Here is a 15,393-nt window from a genome sequence, read left to right as displayed (position 1 = left end):
CAATTGTATATATATATTGGCTCGTCGACGGTAGGCTCGTCAACGGGATCGTCGTCGTCGACGGTGGACTCTATGCTGATGGGATGATCATAGACGACGGTGGAAACTTAGTCGCTGGAATCCTCAACGACGAAGCAGGCGGCAAGGACCTCTAAATCAAACGTCCATGTACTTATCAAAATGTCACTGTGCATTAGTATATTTTATAGTTGGGGGGAAAAAAACACTTTCGATATTAAAAATCTTTATTTAGGTTTGGTCAGTACAGGTAAGATAATATTTGAGCCACAGAGCAATTTGCATGAACAAAGTACAACAGTCCTTAAAAACTGAGTAACTATAGCACACAGGCCTTCAACATTCAGTTCACCAAGATAAACTTCACAGATGTGTGGTGAAAAACATCAACAATGAAACTACCACAGGACTGAAGTCCTACTGTTTGTGAACAAAACTACTGAACTGGGCAAACATGGCAGTCAAACCCACAGTATACTATGACAAGCATTTAAATGGGTCTATGAGAGTAAGAATGCCCTCACATAGCACAGAGTCTACATAAACATAGATTTGTACAGACGTCAAATGTTTTTGGAAAGGAGTGCATTCTGAACTTCACATTAACTCGTACAAAAATAACTTGTGTCTACACATCTCTTTGCAACAGTCAACATAACAGTTAAAATGTTCAAACTGGCAGAGAATTTACATAAAGCAAGAATGAAAAAAAATAAAGCAAAATCGTGAAAAAGTATGCACTAGTTCAAATTCTTCCTGTACAGTAGCCACTCCCAATTTAAATGACGCTGTATAAAAATGCAGGGGCAAAAAAGGGTTGCAAAACTGAACCCTATGCGTTTACAGTGGAGTCCAAACCGTTTTGAACATGTCGGGAACTCATAGTTCTGTTACCTTTTGTAGTAAGTGGTTTTTCCTCTTGAGGATCATGATTCGAGTCTGTATCATTTGAATGGTGAGTGAGAGAGTTTTCACTTCCAGTGGGAGAGTCTACACTTTCATACCCAATACTCAGTTGATTAAGGTAGCTACTGCTGGTGGCTTTGCTAGCTCGCTCTTCGGAGTGGTTGGAGAGTTTATTACCATTTCCGGGGGATGCAGTGAAGTCTTTCTCTAAGCTTCCACCCTCCCTATGAAACCCTGACCCAGACGTCCTCTGAAGGGAGGGGCTGCCATTGCTTGGTCCATTCGCCAGACGGCTGCAGTCTTTGCCAGAGGCCTCTCCCTGATCTGTTGGCTCAGAGCTTGGAGTCCTGCTGGTACCTGAGGCAGAGGCATGTGACTGTTGTTGCTGCTGGAACGCCAGCAGTTGTTGTCGAGAATCCTTCAGCTGCTGTTGGAGAACCAAAATAGTGCTTTGCATTCCCTCAACCTCCTCATCAAGTTGGATGATGAAATCATTCAGTTCTGCAGTTAAAGAAATAAAACATTTCTGAATTTCTAATATAGCAGACAAAGAAAAATGAAATCGTACATAAGCATACTTCGGTTGTAAAATTAGACCACCTTTTTGGGAAAAAAATAATTTAATGTACTTTTCAGCTAAGCAAGTCCACCTTGGTAAAGCAGATAGCAGTGAAAGATTACAGGATACAAAGATTGTCACAGTAGACCGAACAATAGTCATGGTGAATTTAGGGTCTCACTTTATTATTTCAGTCAGATGCGAATTTTTCATGCTGCTCTTTTCAAAACAGGCATGTAATAGAACCTTCTCTAGACAAATGATTTATTTTCGCTTAATCAATGGTTTCCAGCGTGTTCTGTTGCCTATTTCCATGATGCGCTCTCTTATACCATGTAGTGCTGGGTGCAAAAGAACGAGATGAAAACCAATTGTTAATAAGAAGCAGCATCTTCGGTTTGCAGAATGCCTGGAGATTTAAATGCAGTGCAGAGACTGTCAATCAGCACCCTCAACTTCGCTGAAATATATTGTCTGGCCAAGCTAGGCTTTTTCTTGCTTATATGCCAATAGAGTAATGTTGAGGACATGTGTGGAACGATATACATGTAGCTGTCTTGCAAACGCCAGCAAAAGGAATATTTCTTAATCTAATGAAGCGCCTCTTTTGAAAGTGGAACGTGGGGGTACAGTACCTTACAGACAAAAACTTTCATTGGGCAATGTTTGATTTTCAAATTGCTTTGCCTTATTGTGGATATGCAAAGGTAGCAAAATTGCTTGGATTGATTGAAATGGTTCGAAGTGGTCAACATTAGACAAAATGGCGTTTCTAACTTTTTGCATGTGGAAATATCTTTGTCCCATCTTGAGAATTAGGGAAAAAAACAATTCAGTGGCCATGCTCATTATAAAGGTGAAACTACCTTTGGCAAGAATCACGAATGTTCGAGTATTTAACACTACCCTATATTAATGGTCCCCAGGGTAAAAAACTAGGAATACAAGAAGGAAGGCTCTTTAATAGATAAAAGTTGTAATCACTACCAGAAATAACTTATATGACAGTAGTTTTAGACAGCATGTGCACAGCGGTTTAAATGGCGGTCCCATGAGAACCCAAGTACGAACTGAATTTTTCTGTAATTCTTTGCATGATCAGGGATTGGAATTATCATACATTGCCAACTTATGAGAGTATAAAACTAAGTGAGTTCGAAATTTCCTGGACAGAGGGAGATGGGCATGCCACAGTAGAGTAACAAGAGTTATAATAATTGGGACCAGACGTATTTGCCTGGCTACATTTGGTGGAAGGGTATGTAAATTTCCTGACCAAGCTATCTATACATCGTTCCCTTGTGACTGAAAATCAAAGTTTTGGGATTCTTCATTCATGGGAAACAAATTGTGTCCTCAGATTATAAAATACTATGCTAATAGAGGACACTTCATCTCTCACTAGTGTTTCTTGATGTGAGATTGCTGGACCTTCCAGATTTGTTGTAACTAGGTGGTACATAGGTGGTACATAGCTTGAGGGCTGCCTACCACGGTGACTCCAGAGTAAGAAGGTGGTGGATGTTACGTCCTTGACAAGTCAGTGGGTGACATTAAACAAAAAACAGAACCATGGGTAACTGAAAACTGCCAAAAGGCCTAATAATGTCCAACAAGCTGCCTTCTTTCAGGACCTCAATAATGAAAGCACCACTGAAAACTCCAGACTGTCCACCACCGCCGACAACTCGACCAGACTCTGTAACAATAACCAATGACAGTTGAAGCCTCACCACCAAAGGCACCTTCACTGAAGTCAACAAGACACTTGACCACATCGACAACTATGACCTCAACGACACCATCTGACCGCTACACCAAGTCAGCTGCAACCTGGACACCTCTACTGCTGGGAATTACAAGCCCAAACAAAATCTTGCCTTCCCCATCCAAGAACCTGAAACCCTGAAGTTGATTTATAGGATAAGGGTCCGTTAGGAGCAGCTACTGGCCAGACTAAGATTCATTTCAAACGGCAGAAGCCTAATGACAAAAGATTTCCAGAAGTACTTGCACAAAAACGTTTTTACTTGGGTGATCTGTGTTGCAAAGAACTGATGACTCATGTTTTTATCTTACTTACACAGTACATGATTATTCTTCCAAAATCTAGCATAAGAGTGGGTGTTTGTAAGAAAGCAGTTGTTTAACAAAAAAATGTGAAACTTTCTTTTGGAATAAACTGAGGGCATGTTGGTGTTGCCAATATATTTGTTTATGAATTCACACATTTCTCTCCTATACTAACAAAGGCTGCAATTCACAACAACTTAAAAAATATGTTATAGCTATCAAAATGTTATCTCTCAAAGCAGATGGTTCGCAGAAACCTTACACTTGGGTTTCAAATCCGTAAGGTCTACCTACTGTGATACCCCCACCACTGTCTATCTGTACCGTCTTTGACAATTAATAGATCCTTCCAACTCAGTTGCCTGTGACCACTGACATTGTAGCTTTTCTTGTAATGGCCTCTTGTGTATTAGTAAACTTGCTTGTCGTACTAGGAGGGGTATGCACAGACCCATTGTACCCATTATTTTTCCTGTTGTCCTCAATATCAGAGACTGGCCCTTCTGGTAAAGGTGAGTTTCCTCTGTCAGAACAAGGATTCTCTGAGTAACTAATTAGGTAGGCCTAGCACTGTTTTAAAGATCCTGCTTTTAACAACTAGTGGTCAAAGTAAAGGCAGACCTGTATAATTTATCTTCCAATGTGTGCTGTGATGACCTTAAAAAACGAAGTGAATGTTTTTGGTGCAGATTTGATCTCAAGAAGGCAGAACCTTGAAATGGTAGTGTACCATGTCTAAGATGTAACGTCTTGTGCCTTCTGTTCACCGGCACATGTGGGTAGGCGTTCTTGAAATGTATATTTGCCATGTAGTCTTCATTCCGCAGCCATAGAATGACCTCTTGCAGGACGATGATTTTTAACTTTATGAATGTTTAAAGCACACAGGTTCAGAATGGGTCTGAGTGTCCTTACCTCATGGTTTTCCCATTCTAGTACCTTTCCTCCTTGTTCCAAGACCATGTTTGGTGGAGATAGTTCTGTACAATAGCCATGTTGGCTAAGGTTTACAGGACCATTTGTCGAAGGAGACTGTGGATTTGTAGAGAAAACTAATAGATTCTTACCTGTCGGTGTAGTTTTGCAGCTTGAAGATCTTTCTGGATTCACTATGCTGTGCATATTCCGCTATCTTGTGGTTCGGGTCCGGAATCAGTCTTTTTTCTCTTTTTTTCGTAGCCCAGGTGGGCGTCTACGTCCCACCATTTGGTGTACCTTCGGTGACGTCGGCATGCTTCCAGCGGAAGCTCCCACCCTTGGGCGCCATCTTCGGATTTTTTTTTCTCTTTTGTGTCCTTGTAGTGAATCCATGGCTATGTTTGTTAAACCTTTCTCCAACGTAATTCTTTTCACATATCTTGTAAGCTTCAACTTGCTTTCTATTCCATGTGTTTCCACCTTCTTCTCCAGCCTCATCTTTCTGGCGGAGGCGGGTAGGTTCGCTAGTGAACCCATCAAGATCTTCAAGCTGCAAAACTACACCGACAGGTAAGAAACTATTCGTTTTGCAGCGTGAATCTTTCTGGATTCACTATGCTGTGCATAGATTTTGTAGCAGTTTCGTTACTTTTGTAGCGGCTGGGTGGAAGATGAGCGTTGGTTGTTGAATATATGTTGAAGCACTCTTTGTCCTACTTGCGCCTCCTTGTTCATCTGTACATCCACGCAATAGTGCTTAGTGAACATGTGCACTGAAGCCCATGTTGCCGCCAGGCATAGGTCCTGATTTGGTATGTTGGCCAGAAAGGCAATTGTTGCTCCTTTCTTCCTGGTCGAGTGGGCCTGTGCCCCTCTTGTTAGCTCCTGCCCCGCTTGCTTGTGGCAGAATTGTATCGTTTGTGCGATCCATCGAGCTATGGTGTTCTTAGTCACTGGTCTACCCAGGTAACTGTTTGCGAAGGATACGAAGAACTGTTTTGTCTTCCTGTCTTCCTTCGTCCTTTCAATGTAGTGCATCACTGCCCTTCTTGCGTCTAGAGTGTGGAGCGCCCTCTCAGCGCTCGTCGTGGGGTTCTGGAAGAAGCTAGGAATTTGAATACTCTGATTCATGTGGAATCTTGACATCACCTTTGGCATGAAGTGCAGGTCTGTTCTCATTACGACCCTATCACTGTGTATCTGGATATAGGGTTCTTGCAGTGTTAGTGCCTGTAGTTCGCTCACCCTGCGTAGCGAGGTGATTGCTACCAGAAAGGCCGCTTTCATTGTCAGCATTTGCAGTGATGCCTTGTGGATGGGTTCGAAAGGTGCTTTCATGAGCTCTGTCAGTACCACATTTAGGTTCCAAGCTGGCTGAGGCATACTTTTTGGTGGCGCTATTCTCTTAGCCCCTTCCAGAAATCTTTTTACTACTTGAGATGTAAAGAAGCTTCTCCCTGTTTCTCCTCTTGTGTATGCCACAATCGCTGCCAGGTGTACCCTCAGTGAGGATAAGCTTAGCTTAGCTTTTATTAGGTGCGTGAGGTATCTTAGCACCGTTGATTCCCTGGTCAGCTTTCTATGGAGTTTTTTTCTGGCAGCACCATTGAGTGAATCTTTTCAATTTTTCCCCATAGCACTTGCGTGTGCTGGGCCTTCTTGCCTCCCACAGCACCCGCAGGGTGCTCTCTGGTAGTTTTAGATGTGCAAACTCTAAGTCCTCAGGAGCCAAGCTGAGAGGCTGATGCTCTCCGGTTCTGGGTGTAGAACTTCTGAGTTTTCCATGGAGAGTAGGTCTCTTCTTTTTGAGAACATGTGGGGTGTACTCTGCGCCATCTCCATTATCTGTGAGTACCAGGTCTGCCTGGCCCATTGTGGTGCCACCAGGATGAGCGTCATGTTGCTTGTCATGCATTTGTTGAGAACCCTGGGGATCAGTGGTATCAGGGGAAAAGTGCAGGCAAATGTTTTTGACCAGCTTATCCATAGGGCATTCCCCTAGGATAGTGCCTCTGGTTGTCTGGATGCAAAGTACTGGCATTTTGCATTCTGGCGTGTTGCAAACAGGTCTATTGTCCGAGTGCCCCACCTCCGGAATAGTCTTTGTTTCCTGTATGTTGAGTTCCCACTTGTGGGATGCTGAAGTCTTCCTGCTGAGCCAATCCACTTCTATATTGTCCTTCCCTGGTAGGTGTATATCTAGCAGGTCTATTTTGAGTGGTATTGCCTATCTCCAGATTTCCTGTGCCAAGCTTGACAGAGGGAATAATTGAGTTCCACCCTGCTTGTTGATGTAAAACATTGTTGTGGTGTTGTCTGTTTGTATCAGCACCTTTTGGTTGTACAGTTGTTTCTTAAAGGCCTTGAGGGCAAGCAACACTGTTTTTAGCTCCAGGTAATTGATGTGTCCGATCGCATCCGCTGGGCTCCACAGACCTCTCACTCTGAGCCTGTTCATGTGTGCGCCCCATCCCTTCTGGGATGAGTCTGTGGTGATGGTCACTATTGGGTCCGGTGGCGTTAGAGGCTTCCCTATTGTTATCCTCTCTTTGGTCCACAATTTCATTTCTTCCTGCACCTTGTGCGTTACAACCAGTAGATCCTCCCAACTTCCTGTAGCTTGTGACCATTGCTGTTGCAGCCACTCTTGGAGTGGTCTCATTTGTAGGCGTACATTGGGGACCAGGTGTATGCATGACGCCATCATTCCAAAGACCTTCCTCACTGTCCACACTGTCAGAGCTCGCCCCTTCTGGTAGTGACGTTTCTCCCTCAGTAGGCTGAGTGTCCTCTTTTCGCTGGGTAACACCCTGCCATTGGACAGTGTTGATTTGAGCTCCCAGGAAGATCTTCACTTACTCCGTTTCCATCGAGCATTTTTCCCAGTGTATGGAGAATCCCAGGCTTCTTAGCGTTCTTGTGACATGCTCTGCATGAACCTTGCATGTCCTATAAGAGCTTGCCTTTATGAGCCAGTCGTCGAGGTAGGGGTACACGTGTATCCCCTATCTTCGCAGATGTGCGGCCACTGCTTCGAGGCATTTGGTGAATACCCTTGGTGCGGACTTTAGACCGAATGCCAGGGTTGTGAATTGGTAGTGATCCTCGTTTACTGTGAATCTTAGCATGTTCTTGTGCTGCCTGTTCATGGGGATGTGCAGGTACGCATGAGGTCTACGGTGGACAAGAAGTCCCCTGCCTTTATCTGTGGGATGACCTCTTGTAGGGACGTCATCTTGAATTTTTGAGTCTTTACATACTTGTTTAGGAACCGTAGATCCAGGATGGGTCTTAGGCTTTCGTCCACTTTTGGCACCAGGAAGTAGTTAGAGTACACTCCTCTTTTCAGGTCTTTGAATGGGACTGGTTTGATGGCCTCTTTGAGGAGGAGTTCTTGAGCTTCCTCTTGGAGCAATTGCAGCTCTCTTCCAGAGTGCTCTTTTTTCTTTGGCATTCTGTTTGGTGGTCCCTTTTGCAACTGTATGCAGTATCCGAACTGTATGATGTTGAGTATCCACTTGTCTGTGGTTATTTTTCTCCACTCCTGGAGAAAAAATCTCAGCCTGCCTCCTACTGGTGTTACATGTTCTTTTGTGTCTTGTCCGTGTAGCCCTCTCCTCTTTGTTTTTCCGTGCTCCTCCCACGGAGGGTTTGAGTGGGTGAGCACCTTTTTCCGTGTGAAGTCACTTAGAGGGGAGTTGTTCACCGCCTCTCCTTCTCTGGCCCCGTCCGTTTCCTCTGCCGCGAAAGGACTGGCCCCTGTTCTGATAGTTCCAGTTTTGCTTCTGCTGGCCCTGGTGATTTTGGTTGTCACTCTGTTGACCCTGGTGGAACGCCTGGTGAGAATGTCCTTTCTGGTTTCCACCCTTTTCGTTCGGCCTCCGCGTAGGAGTGCCTCTTCTCATCCCCCTGAATTGCAGGGCCCCCATGGACCTTGCAGTCTCGTTGTCTTTCTTCAGTTGGATGAGTTTCTAATCACTGGGGCTCCGAACAGTGTTTCTCCATTGAAAGGGGTGTTCAGGATTTTGTTCTGAACCTCCGTCTTGAAGCCTGAGAGCCTGAGCCAGGCTTGCCTTCTCTCTGTGATTCCTATAGCCATCAGCCTGCTGGATGTTTTTGCCCCGTCCAAGGCCGTCTTCAAGCACTAGTTTGGAATGCTTTGCCCCTCTTCCACAAGGTGAGGGCCCTCTGCTGGTGTTCCTCTGGGAGGTGCTTGAGCAATTGGTTCATCTCGTCCCAATGCTGGTACTGGTGCCTGTTGAGAAGGGCGTTGGAGTTTGCCATCCTCCAGTGCATTGCTGCTTTTCTCTCAATTTTTCTGCCTGTTAGGTCCATCCTCCTGCTTTCCTTGTCAGGTGGTGTCCCAGATGATGTTGGGACGTTGGCCCTTCTTCTGGCCGTTGCGGCTATAATTGAGTCTGCTGAAACTGTCCCCTGGATGTAAGGGGGGTCCTGGGAGGAGAACTTGTACTTTTTCTCCGTCCTTGGCGTGACTGACCTGCAGGTAGCTAGTTCTCTGAACGCCTCTTAGCCCTGTGCCATAATACTCATCAGCATGGGCAAGAAGTGGCTTTTTGTCCGTGCGGGGAGCAAGGTTTCCAGCAGGAATTCTGCCTTAGCCTTCTCCTCCTCCAATTTGACTCCATAAGCTGCTGCAGCCTTGACGACCTCATAGTAGGCCCCAATGTCATCTGGCGTCGAAGGCCTCGAGGGGTATGTCTCCACAGGCTCCTCCGGGTTTTCGGCCTCAATGTCCTGCCAATCCTGGTTCTGAGCCGTTGAAGATCCAGAGTCGTAGCTCGAACGCAGGTCCCCATAATCACCTCTGTGTAATAGAGGTCCTCCTCTTCTCCCTGCTCCGAGGGCTCCGGAGTTTTCGGCAGCTCTTTGGCGTCAAACTCCTCGTGTTCTTCTATCTCTTTGAGGACACCGTGGGCTTCGAGGGGATCCTGAAGCGTTCCATTTTGTATTCAAAATCCTTCTTCCTCTGGATGATGTTTTACATCTCTGCCTCGAGCCTTCTTTTCTTTCTCTCCATCTGTGCGGCCTGCTCGGTGTCGAGCGTTTCGGCCGCCCTCTTCGACGGCCCAGTCGACGTCTGAGCGGTTCTCGGCTCCGTCGAGGATCCCTTTTCGGGAGCTTGCTTCGACGACCTTTGCTTTTCGCTGGTCTTTGCCGTCTGGGAGTCCTTCTCGAAGGATCCGCTGGGCTGTTTTTCGGGGACCGCAGCTTCGCCGGCGCTTCCTTCGAGGTTCTAGACTCTGGTTTTCGAGGCTATGTCGAGGGTTTCAGGGTCGTAGACTCTCCTACCTTGTATGACGATTTCTTATCGGTCTCTGCGACCGTGGAGACATCTGGACCTTCGGCGAGGTTGTCCTAGTCATCAGTGGAGAGGCCCAGGTCGTACAGCGACGGGGCCTTGCCCTGCATCGTGTGAGCTATCCTCTGTTTTTTCCGAATCCTCAGCGTCTTCAGCGTGAAGACTGAGCCGGCGTTGTAGTCCTTGCTCCCGTGGTCGATAGGCAGACAGAGGTTGCAGACCGGGTGCTGGTCTCTCTGCGCGTACTTGTGGTGGCAATTACGTCAGAATTTAAATGGTGTGTTGTCCATTACTGTGCTCAGGGGGCCCCCTGTGTGCGCATTCACCGGACGGCGAAGATCTCGAGTTTCCTCTCCTTCTTAGTCGTCCCGGCTCTGATCTTCTCAAGTTTTTTCCTTAAGAAATTCGCTTATTTTTCTCCTTTTCTCCTCCAAAACTTCTGGAGCTGCACGCGACGATCCAGACCAAACGGCGGAAAAAAGAATCTGAAGATGGCGCCCAAGGGTGGGAGCTTCCGCCGGAAGCATGCAGACGTCACGGAAGGTACACCAAATGGTGGGACGTCGAAACCCACATGGGCTTAGAAAAAAAAAAAAAAAAAACTACGATTATGGATCCAACCACCAGATAGCGGAATATGCACCGCATAGTGAATCCAAAAAGATTCACGCTGCAAAACCTCACATTCTGCCTCACTACATGAGTGGAGTGCAGGGGGGAATGAGGCACAATGAGAAGTCCCTTGATTGCATGTCATACTCTACATGGATCAGTACCTCTCCAGTGAGCTGTTCCTCAAATGGGCTGACATGCTGTACTGAAGTATTGCTACTGGGATGAGGCACTATGCAAGCTGGGTTGTGGCGCAAAACTGGCATGGTAAAGGACTAATGGTTGGTCTTCTCCTTTGTCCCTTTTTTCCTCTGAATGAAGAGCTCCTATAGCGTTTGCAGTCTTACAGTTCATTGCTGAGTCGTTTACTGCTGGGTAAGTAAGTCTTTCACCTGTTAAATGCCTATTTAAGAATATAGCCTAAAAATCCTACTTGAATCAGGAGACCTTCAGCCATGTTTGCCTCCTTAGGGTGATCCCTTCACAAAGCTGCCTGCTGGTTGTATCTGCCGCATCAAGGGACTATTTCAGCATTTTAAAAGTGTCCATGTCTTCATGGAGGAGGAGCCTCATTGCCCTGTTTAATACTAGTCTGGAACGTGCTGAATCAGCTCCTTTATTGTTTCCTATTGCTGGCAGCCATAACTGCTGTTTAGGATGTTAAAGTGGGCGATACGCCAATGGGTGGCCACCCACCATCTCCATCTTCTTGCTTTCCCTGCTAGATGAAGGACCGGTGGTAGTGGAAGCATTGGCTCATTTGAGTGAGGGAACGAACATAATGGCAGTCTGCAGCCATATTTGCTCTGATGAACATTGTGTTCTCATGGAGGTATATTTGTATTAATTCTCTTTGGGTTTCACAGCTTTGTCGGAGGCCGATTCTCTAAAGGCCTCTCACCCTTGATCTAGGACACTGGGTTGCACTGGAAGAAGTGGTTTTTCCTGCGTGCTGGAAGGAGGGTCTCCAAGGGGGTGGCGGAAGGGGGGGGGGGGAGAATCAGTCTGCCCCTCCTCTAGCTGTACACTGTACACGTCAGCTGCCATTTTAACCAGGGCATTGTACAGCGCAATATCATCAGAGGTGATGGAATAAAGGAGTAAGTGGCCACCATTTCTTCTGTGTAGTCTCTATGTCCTGCCACTCCTCTTGTGCTGCCTCTGGGTCATTGGTGAAAACCGCGGTTTAACAACATTCTCAACCTCATAGTCCTTCTCTCCTCTAAGGCCTTTATGGAATGTGATATGGTGTGAGGGAGTCATTAAATTCCTTTACGAGGATATATAGGTCAGCCAAGCTTTAATTTTTTTGTCTTGACGTTAAGAGCTTTCTGTTCCAGATTAAAGTCTTACTTCTGGGAGCGAATGCCTCCTTTGTTGAGATATGAAGCTCTTTGTCCTTCCTGCGTTCTCAAGCACCTTTCTGATTTGAGGCTAGTTCTGAGGGTGTACCACCAACAGTGACTTACAACTCCAGCTTCGTGGGAGAGGCAGCGCACAGCCACAGCTTACCTGGACTGATCTTGTGTGGCTACCAGGGACACCAGTGCACCAAGGAAGGGCGGCTGGAGCAGCGTGTTTGACTCGCTGTCCCAGGAACCATCAGAGCGAGTCAGACCTGCCCACCCCCTACCGGATATTACCACCAGCTCCTCCCGCAGCGCGGGCGGCGCCGGGCTAAGCCGTCCGGGGCAGGAGAGGCAGGGCTGGGCCACCCCCTTGACACCGTAATCTACAGAAATGGGTAAGCGTAAACTCCAGCGCTCACATGATCAGGGGTGTGCGGAAGCCAAAGTTTCCAAGAAGGTCAGCATCTATAATTTCGTATTTAACCTCTGCGGTGGGTGCATTGTCATCTGAAATTGCCATAGCTGAAAAAGAACTTGGACTTGAGCCAAATACTGTTAATCTACCCAGCTTATCTCCTCCCACCATGAAAAATCCTGTCCCTTTGGAGCCTACTGTTCTTGTAAAAAACCCACCCTGTGTCCCGGAGATTCAGGCTGTTACCCCGGTAGAGAGCGTGTCTGCATCCCTTAATAATACCCTATGTGAACTACCCAGCACTGACACTGTAACCAAGGGTAACGAATAGTTTCTTACCTGTCGGTATAGTTTTGCAGCTTGAAGATCTTTCTGGATTCACTATGCTGTGCATTATTCATTATTCCGAGATCTGGTGGTTGGGTCCGGATTCGTAGTCTTTTTTCTCTCTTTTTTTTTTTGTAGCCCAGGTGGGCGTCGACGTCCCACCATTTGGTGCACCTTCGTGACGTCGGCACGCTTCCTGCGGAAGCTCCCACCCTTGGGCGCCATCTTCGGATTCTTTTTCCTTTTCTCCTTTGTGGTGAATCCATGGCTATGTGTATTAAACTTTCCTTCAACGTAAACTTCTTCACGTATATATGTGTCTTTGTTAAACGTTCCTATCTTGCTCCATGTCCTTCCACCTTCTCCAGCCTCATCTTTCTGGCGGAGGTGGGTGGGTTCGCTAGTGAATCCAGAAAGATCTTCAAGCTGCAAAACTACACCGACAGGTAAGAAACTATTCGTTTTGCAGCGTGAATCTTTCTGGATTCACTATGCTGTGCATAGATTTCGTAGCGGTTTTGTCACTCATGTGGCGGCTGGGTGGAAGATGAGCGTTGGTTGTTAAAGATATGTTGAAGCACTCTTTGGCCCACTTGTGCTTCCTTGTTCATCTGCACATCTACGCAATAGTGTTTAGTGAAAGTGTGCACTGAAGCCCATGTTGTGAAGTAGTGTGGCTCACTGGTTAGAGGCGGCAGACCCGAGAGCAGAGGACGGCCCGGGACCAGGGTTCGATTCCCGGCGCGGCAGGTTTCTGGACCAGGGTCAGCGGACTCGATAATTCTCTCGCCTCGGTGCCCACTCTGATCAGCGATCACACTCGGCAACTCTGGGCATTAGCTTGCCTCATCTTCACTAACGGCCCCACCAGACCGCCGGGGATGCCTGGTCTCACCCTGGAGATACCCATTAAGGGACCATCTCTCAGGGAAGCCAGGAAGGGTTTCGCAGCGGTCGAAGCGCCTTGGGACCCTACGGGTAAGTAGTGCGCTATATAAATGCCAATACATTACATTTACATGTTGCCGCCAGGCATATGTCTTGGATGCGCGTGTTTGCCAGGAAGGCGATCGTTGCCCCTTTCTTTCTGGTTGAGTGGGCTCGTGGCCCCTCCGTGAGCTCTTCACCCGCTTGCATGTGGCAGAGCTGTATTGTTTTGGCAATCCATCTTGCTATGGTGTTCTTAGTCACTGGTCTACCCAGGAGACTCCTTGCGAAGGACACAAAGAATTGTTTTGTCTTCCTGTGTTCTTTCGTCCTTTCTATATAGTGCATTACAGCCCGCCTTGCATCCAGAGTGTGGAGCGCCCTCTCCGCGTTTGACGTGGGCTTCTGGAAGAAGCTAGAAATCTGGATACTTTGGTTCATGTGGAATTTAGATACTACCTTGGGCATGAAATGCAGGTCTGTCCTCATCACGACCCTGTCACTGTGTATTTGTATGTACGGTTCTTGCAGCGTCAAAGCTTGTAGCTCGCTCACTCTGCGTAGCGATGTAATTGCTACTAGAAAGGCTGTCTTCATTGTCAGCATTTGTAGTGACGCTTTATGGATGGGTTCAAACGGTGGCTTCATGAGTTCCGTCAGTACCACGTTCAAGTTCCATGCCGGCGGTGGCATCCTCTTGGGTGGCGCTATTCTCTTCGCTCCTTCCAAGAACCTTTTCACTACTCTGGAAGTGAAGAAACTTCTCCCTGTTTCTCCTCTTGTGTATGCCACAATCGCTGCCAGGTGAACCCTCAGCGAGGACGAGCTTAGTTTGGCTTTGATCAGGTGCGTGAGGTATCTGAGTACTGTAGACTCTCTAGTCAGTTTTCTCTCCAGATTTTTCCTATGGCACCACTGCGTGAACCTCTTCCATTTCTCCCCATAGAACTTCCGCGTGCTGGGTCTCCTTGCTTCTCTCAGCACCCGAAGTGTGGTCTCTGGTAGTTTTAGATGTGCGAACTCTAAGTCCTCAGGAGCCACGCTGACAGGCAGAGGCTTTCTGGTTCTGGGTGTAGAACTTGTCCCCCTTCCATGGAGAAAAGGTCTCTTCTTTTTGGGAACTTGTGTGCTCTGCCCTGCGACATCTCCATAATCTGAGAGTACCAAGTCTGCCTCGCCCATTGGGGAGCCACCAGGATGAGAGTCATGTTGCTCGACCTGCACTTGTTCAGGACTCTGGGGATCAGTGGCGTCGGTGGAAAAGCGTAGGCAAATTTCTTTGACCAGCTTATCCATAGGGCATTCCCATGGGACATTGGTTCCTGTTCCCTCGATGCAAAGTGTTGGCATTTTGCATTCTGGCGTGTTGCAAACAGGTCTATTGTTGGTGTGCCCCACCTCCTGAACAGGTTCTCTGTCTCTTGGTTGTTCAGTTCCCATTCGTGGGACACCGATGCTTGCCTGCTGAGCCAATCCGCTTCCACATTGTCCTTCCCTGGCAGGTGTATGGCAAGTAGGTCTATCCTGAGTGGGATCGCCCATCTCCATATTTCCTGAGCCAAGCTCGACAGAGGGAATGACTGAGTCCCCCCTTGCTTGTTTATGTAAAACATTGTTGTGGTGTTGTCTGTCTGTATCATCACCCTTTTGTTGTAAAGGTGCTTTTGGAAGGCCTTGAGGGCCAGTAACACTGTTTTCAGTTCCAGGTAGTTGATGTGCTTGACCGCATCTCCTGGGTTCCACAGACCCCTCACTCTGAGCCTGTTCATATGTGCGCCCCATCCTTTCTGGGATGCGTCTGTGGTGATGGTCACAGTTGGGTCCGGTGGCGTTAGGGGCTTCCCCATCGTTATATTCTCCTTCGTCCACCATTTCATCTCCTCCTGCACATTGTGCGTAACAACCACTAGATCTTCCCAACTTCCTTCTGCTTGTGACCATTGCTGTTGCAGCCACTCCTGTAGTGGTC

The 15,393-nt window shown here is 47.2% G+C and overlaps 1 protein-coding gene across 1 annotated transcript in view; it reads right to left on the bottom strand.

Annotated features, from left to right (window-relative positions):
* Positions 1 to 227: 227 nt before the first annotated feature.
* WTAP (WT1 associated protein) overlaps positions 228 to 15,393 on the bottom strand; it is a 161,824-nt gene continuing 146,658 nt past the window's right edge. Inside the window, exon 8 of the mRNA XM_086927154.1 lies at positions 228 to 1,425. Coding sequence (XP_086783280.1) covers positions 851 to 1,425 — 575 coding nt within the window. The 3' untranslated portion in view covers positions 228 to 850. The remainder of the gene's footprint in view (positions 1,426 to 15,393) is intronic.

The sequence above is a fragment of the Lissotriton vulgaris genome, chromosome 6, assembly GCF_964263255.1.
Source record: "Lissotriton vulgaris chromosome 6, aLisVul1.2, whole genome shotgun sequence".
Classification (NCBI taxonomy): domain Eukaryota; kingdom Metazoa; phylum Chordata; class Amphibia; order Caudata; family Salamandridae; genus Lissotriton; species Lissotriton vulgaris.
The sequence above is the reverse complement of the archived record's forward strand: the minus strand, read 5'-3'. Positions and strand labels throughout refer to the sequence as shown.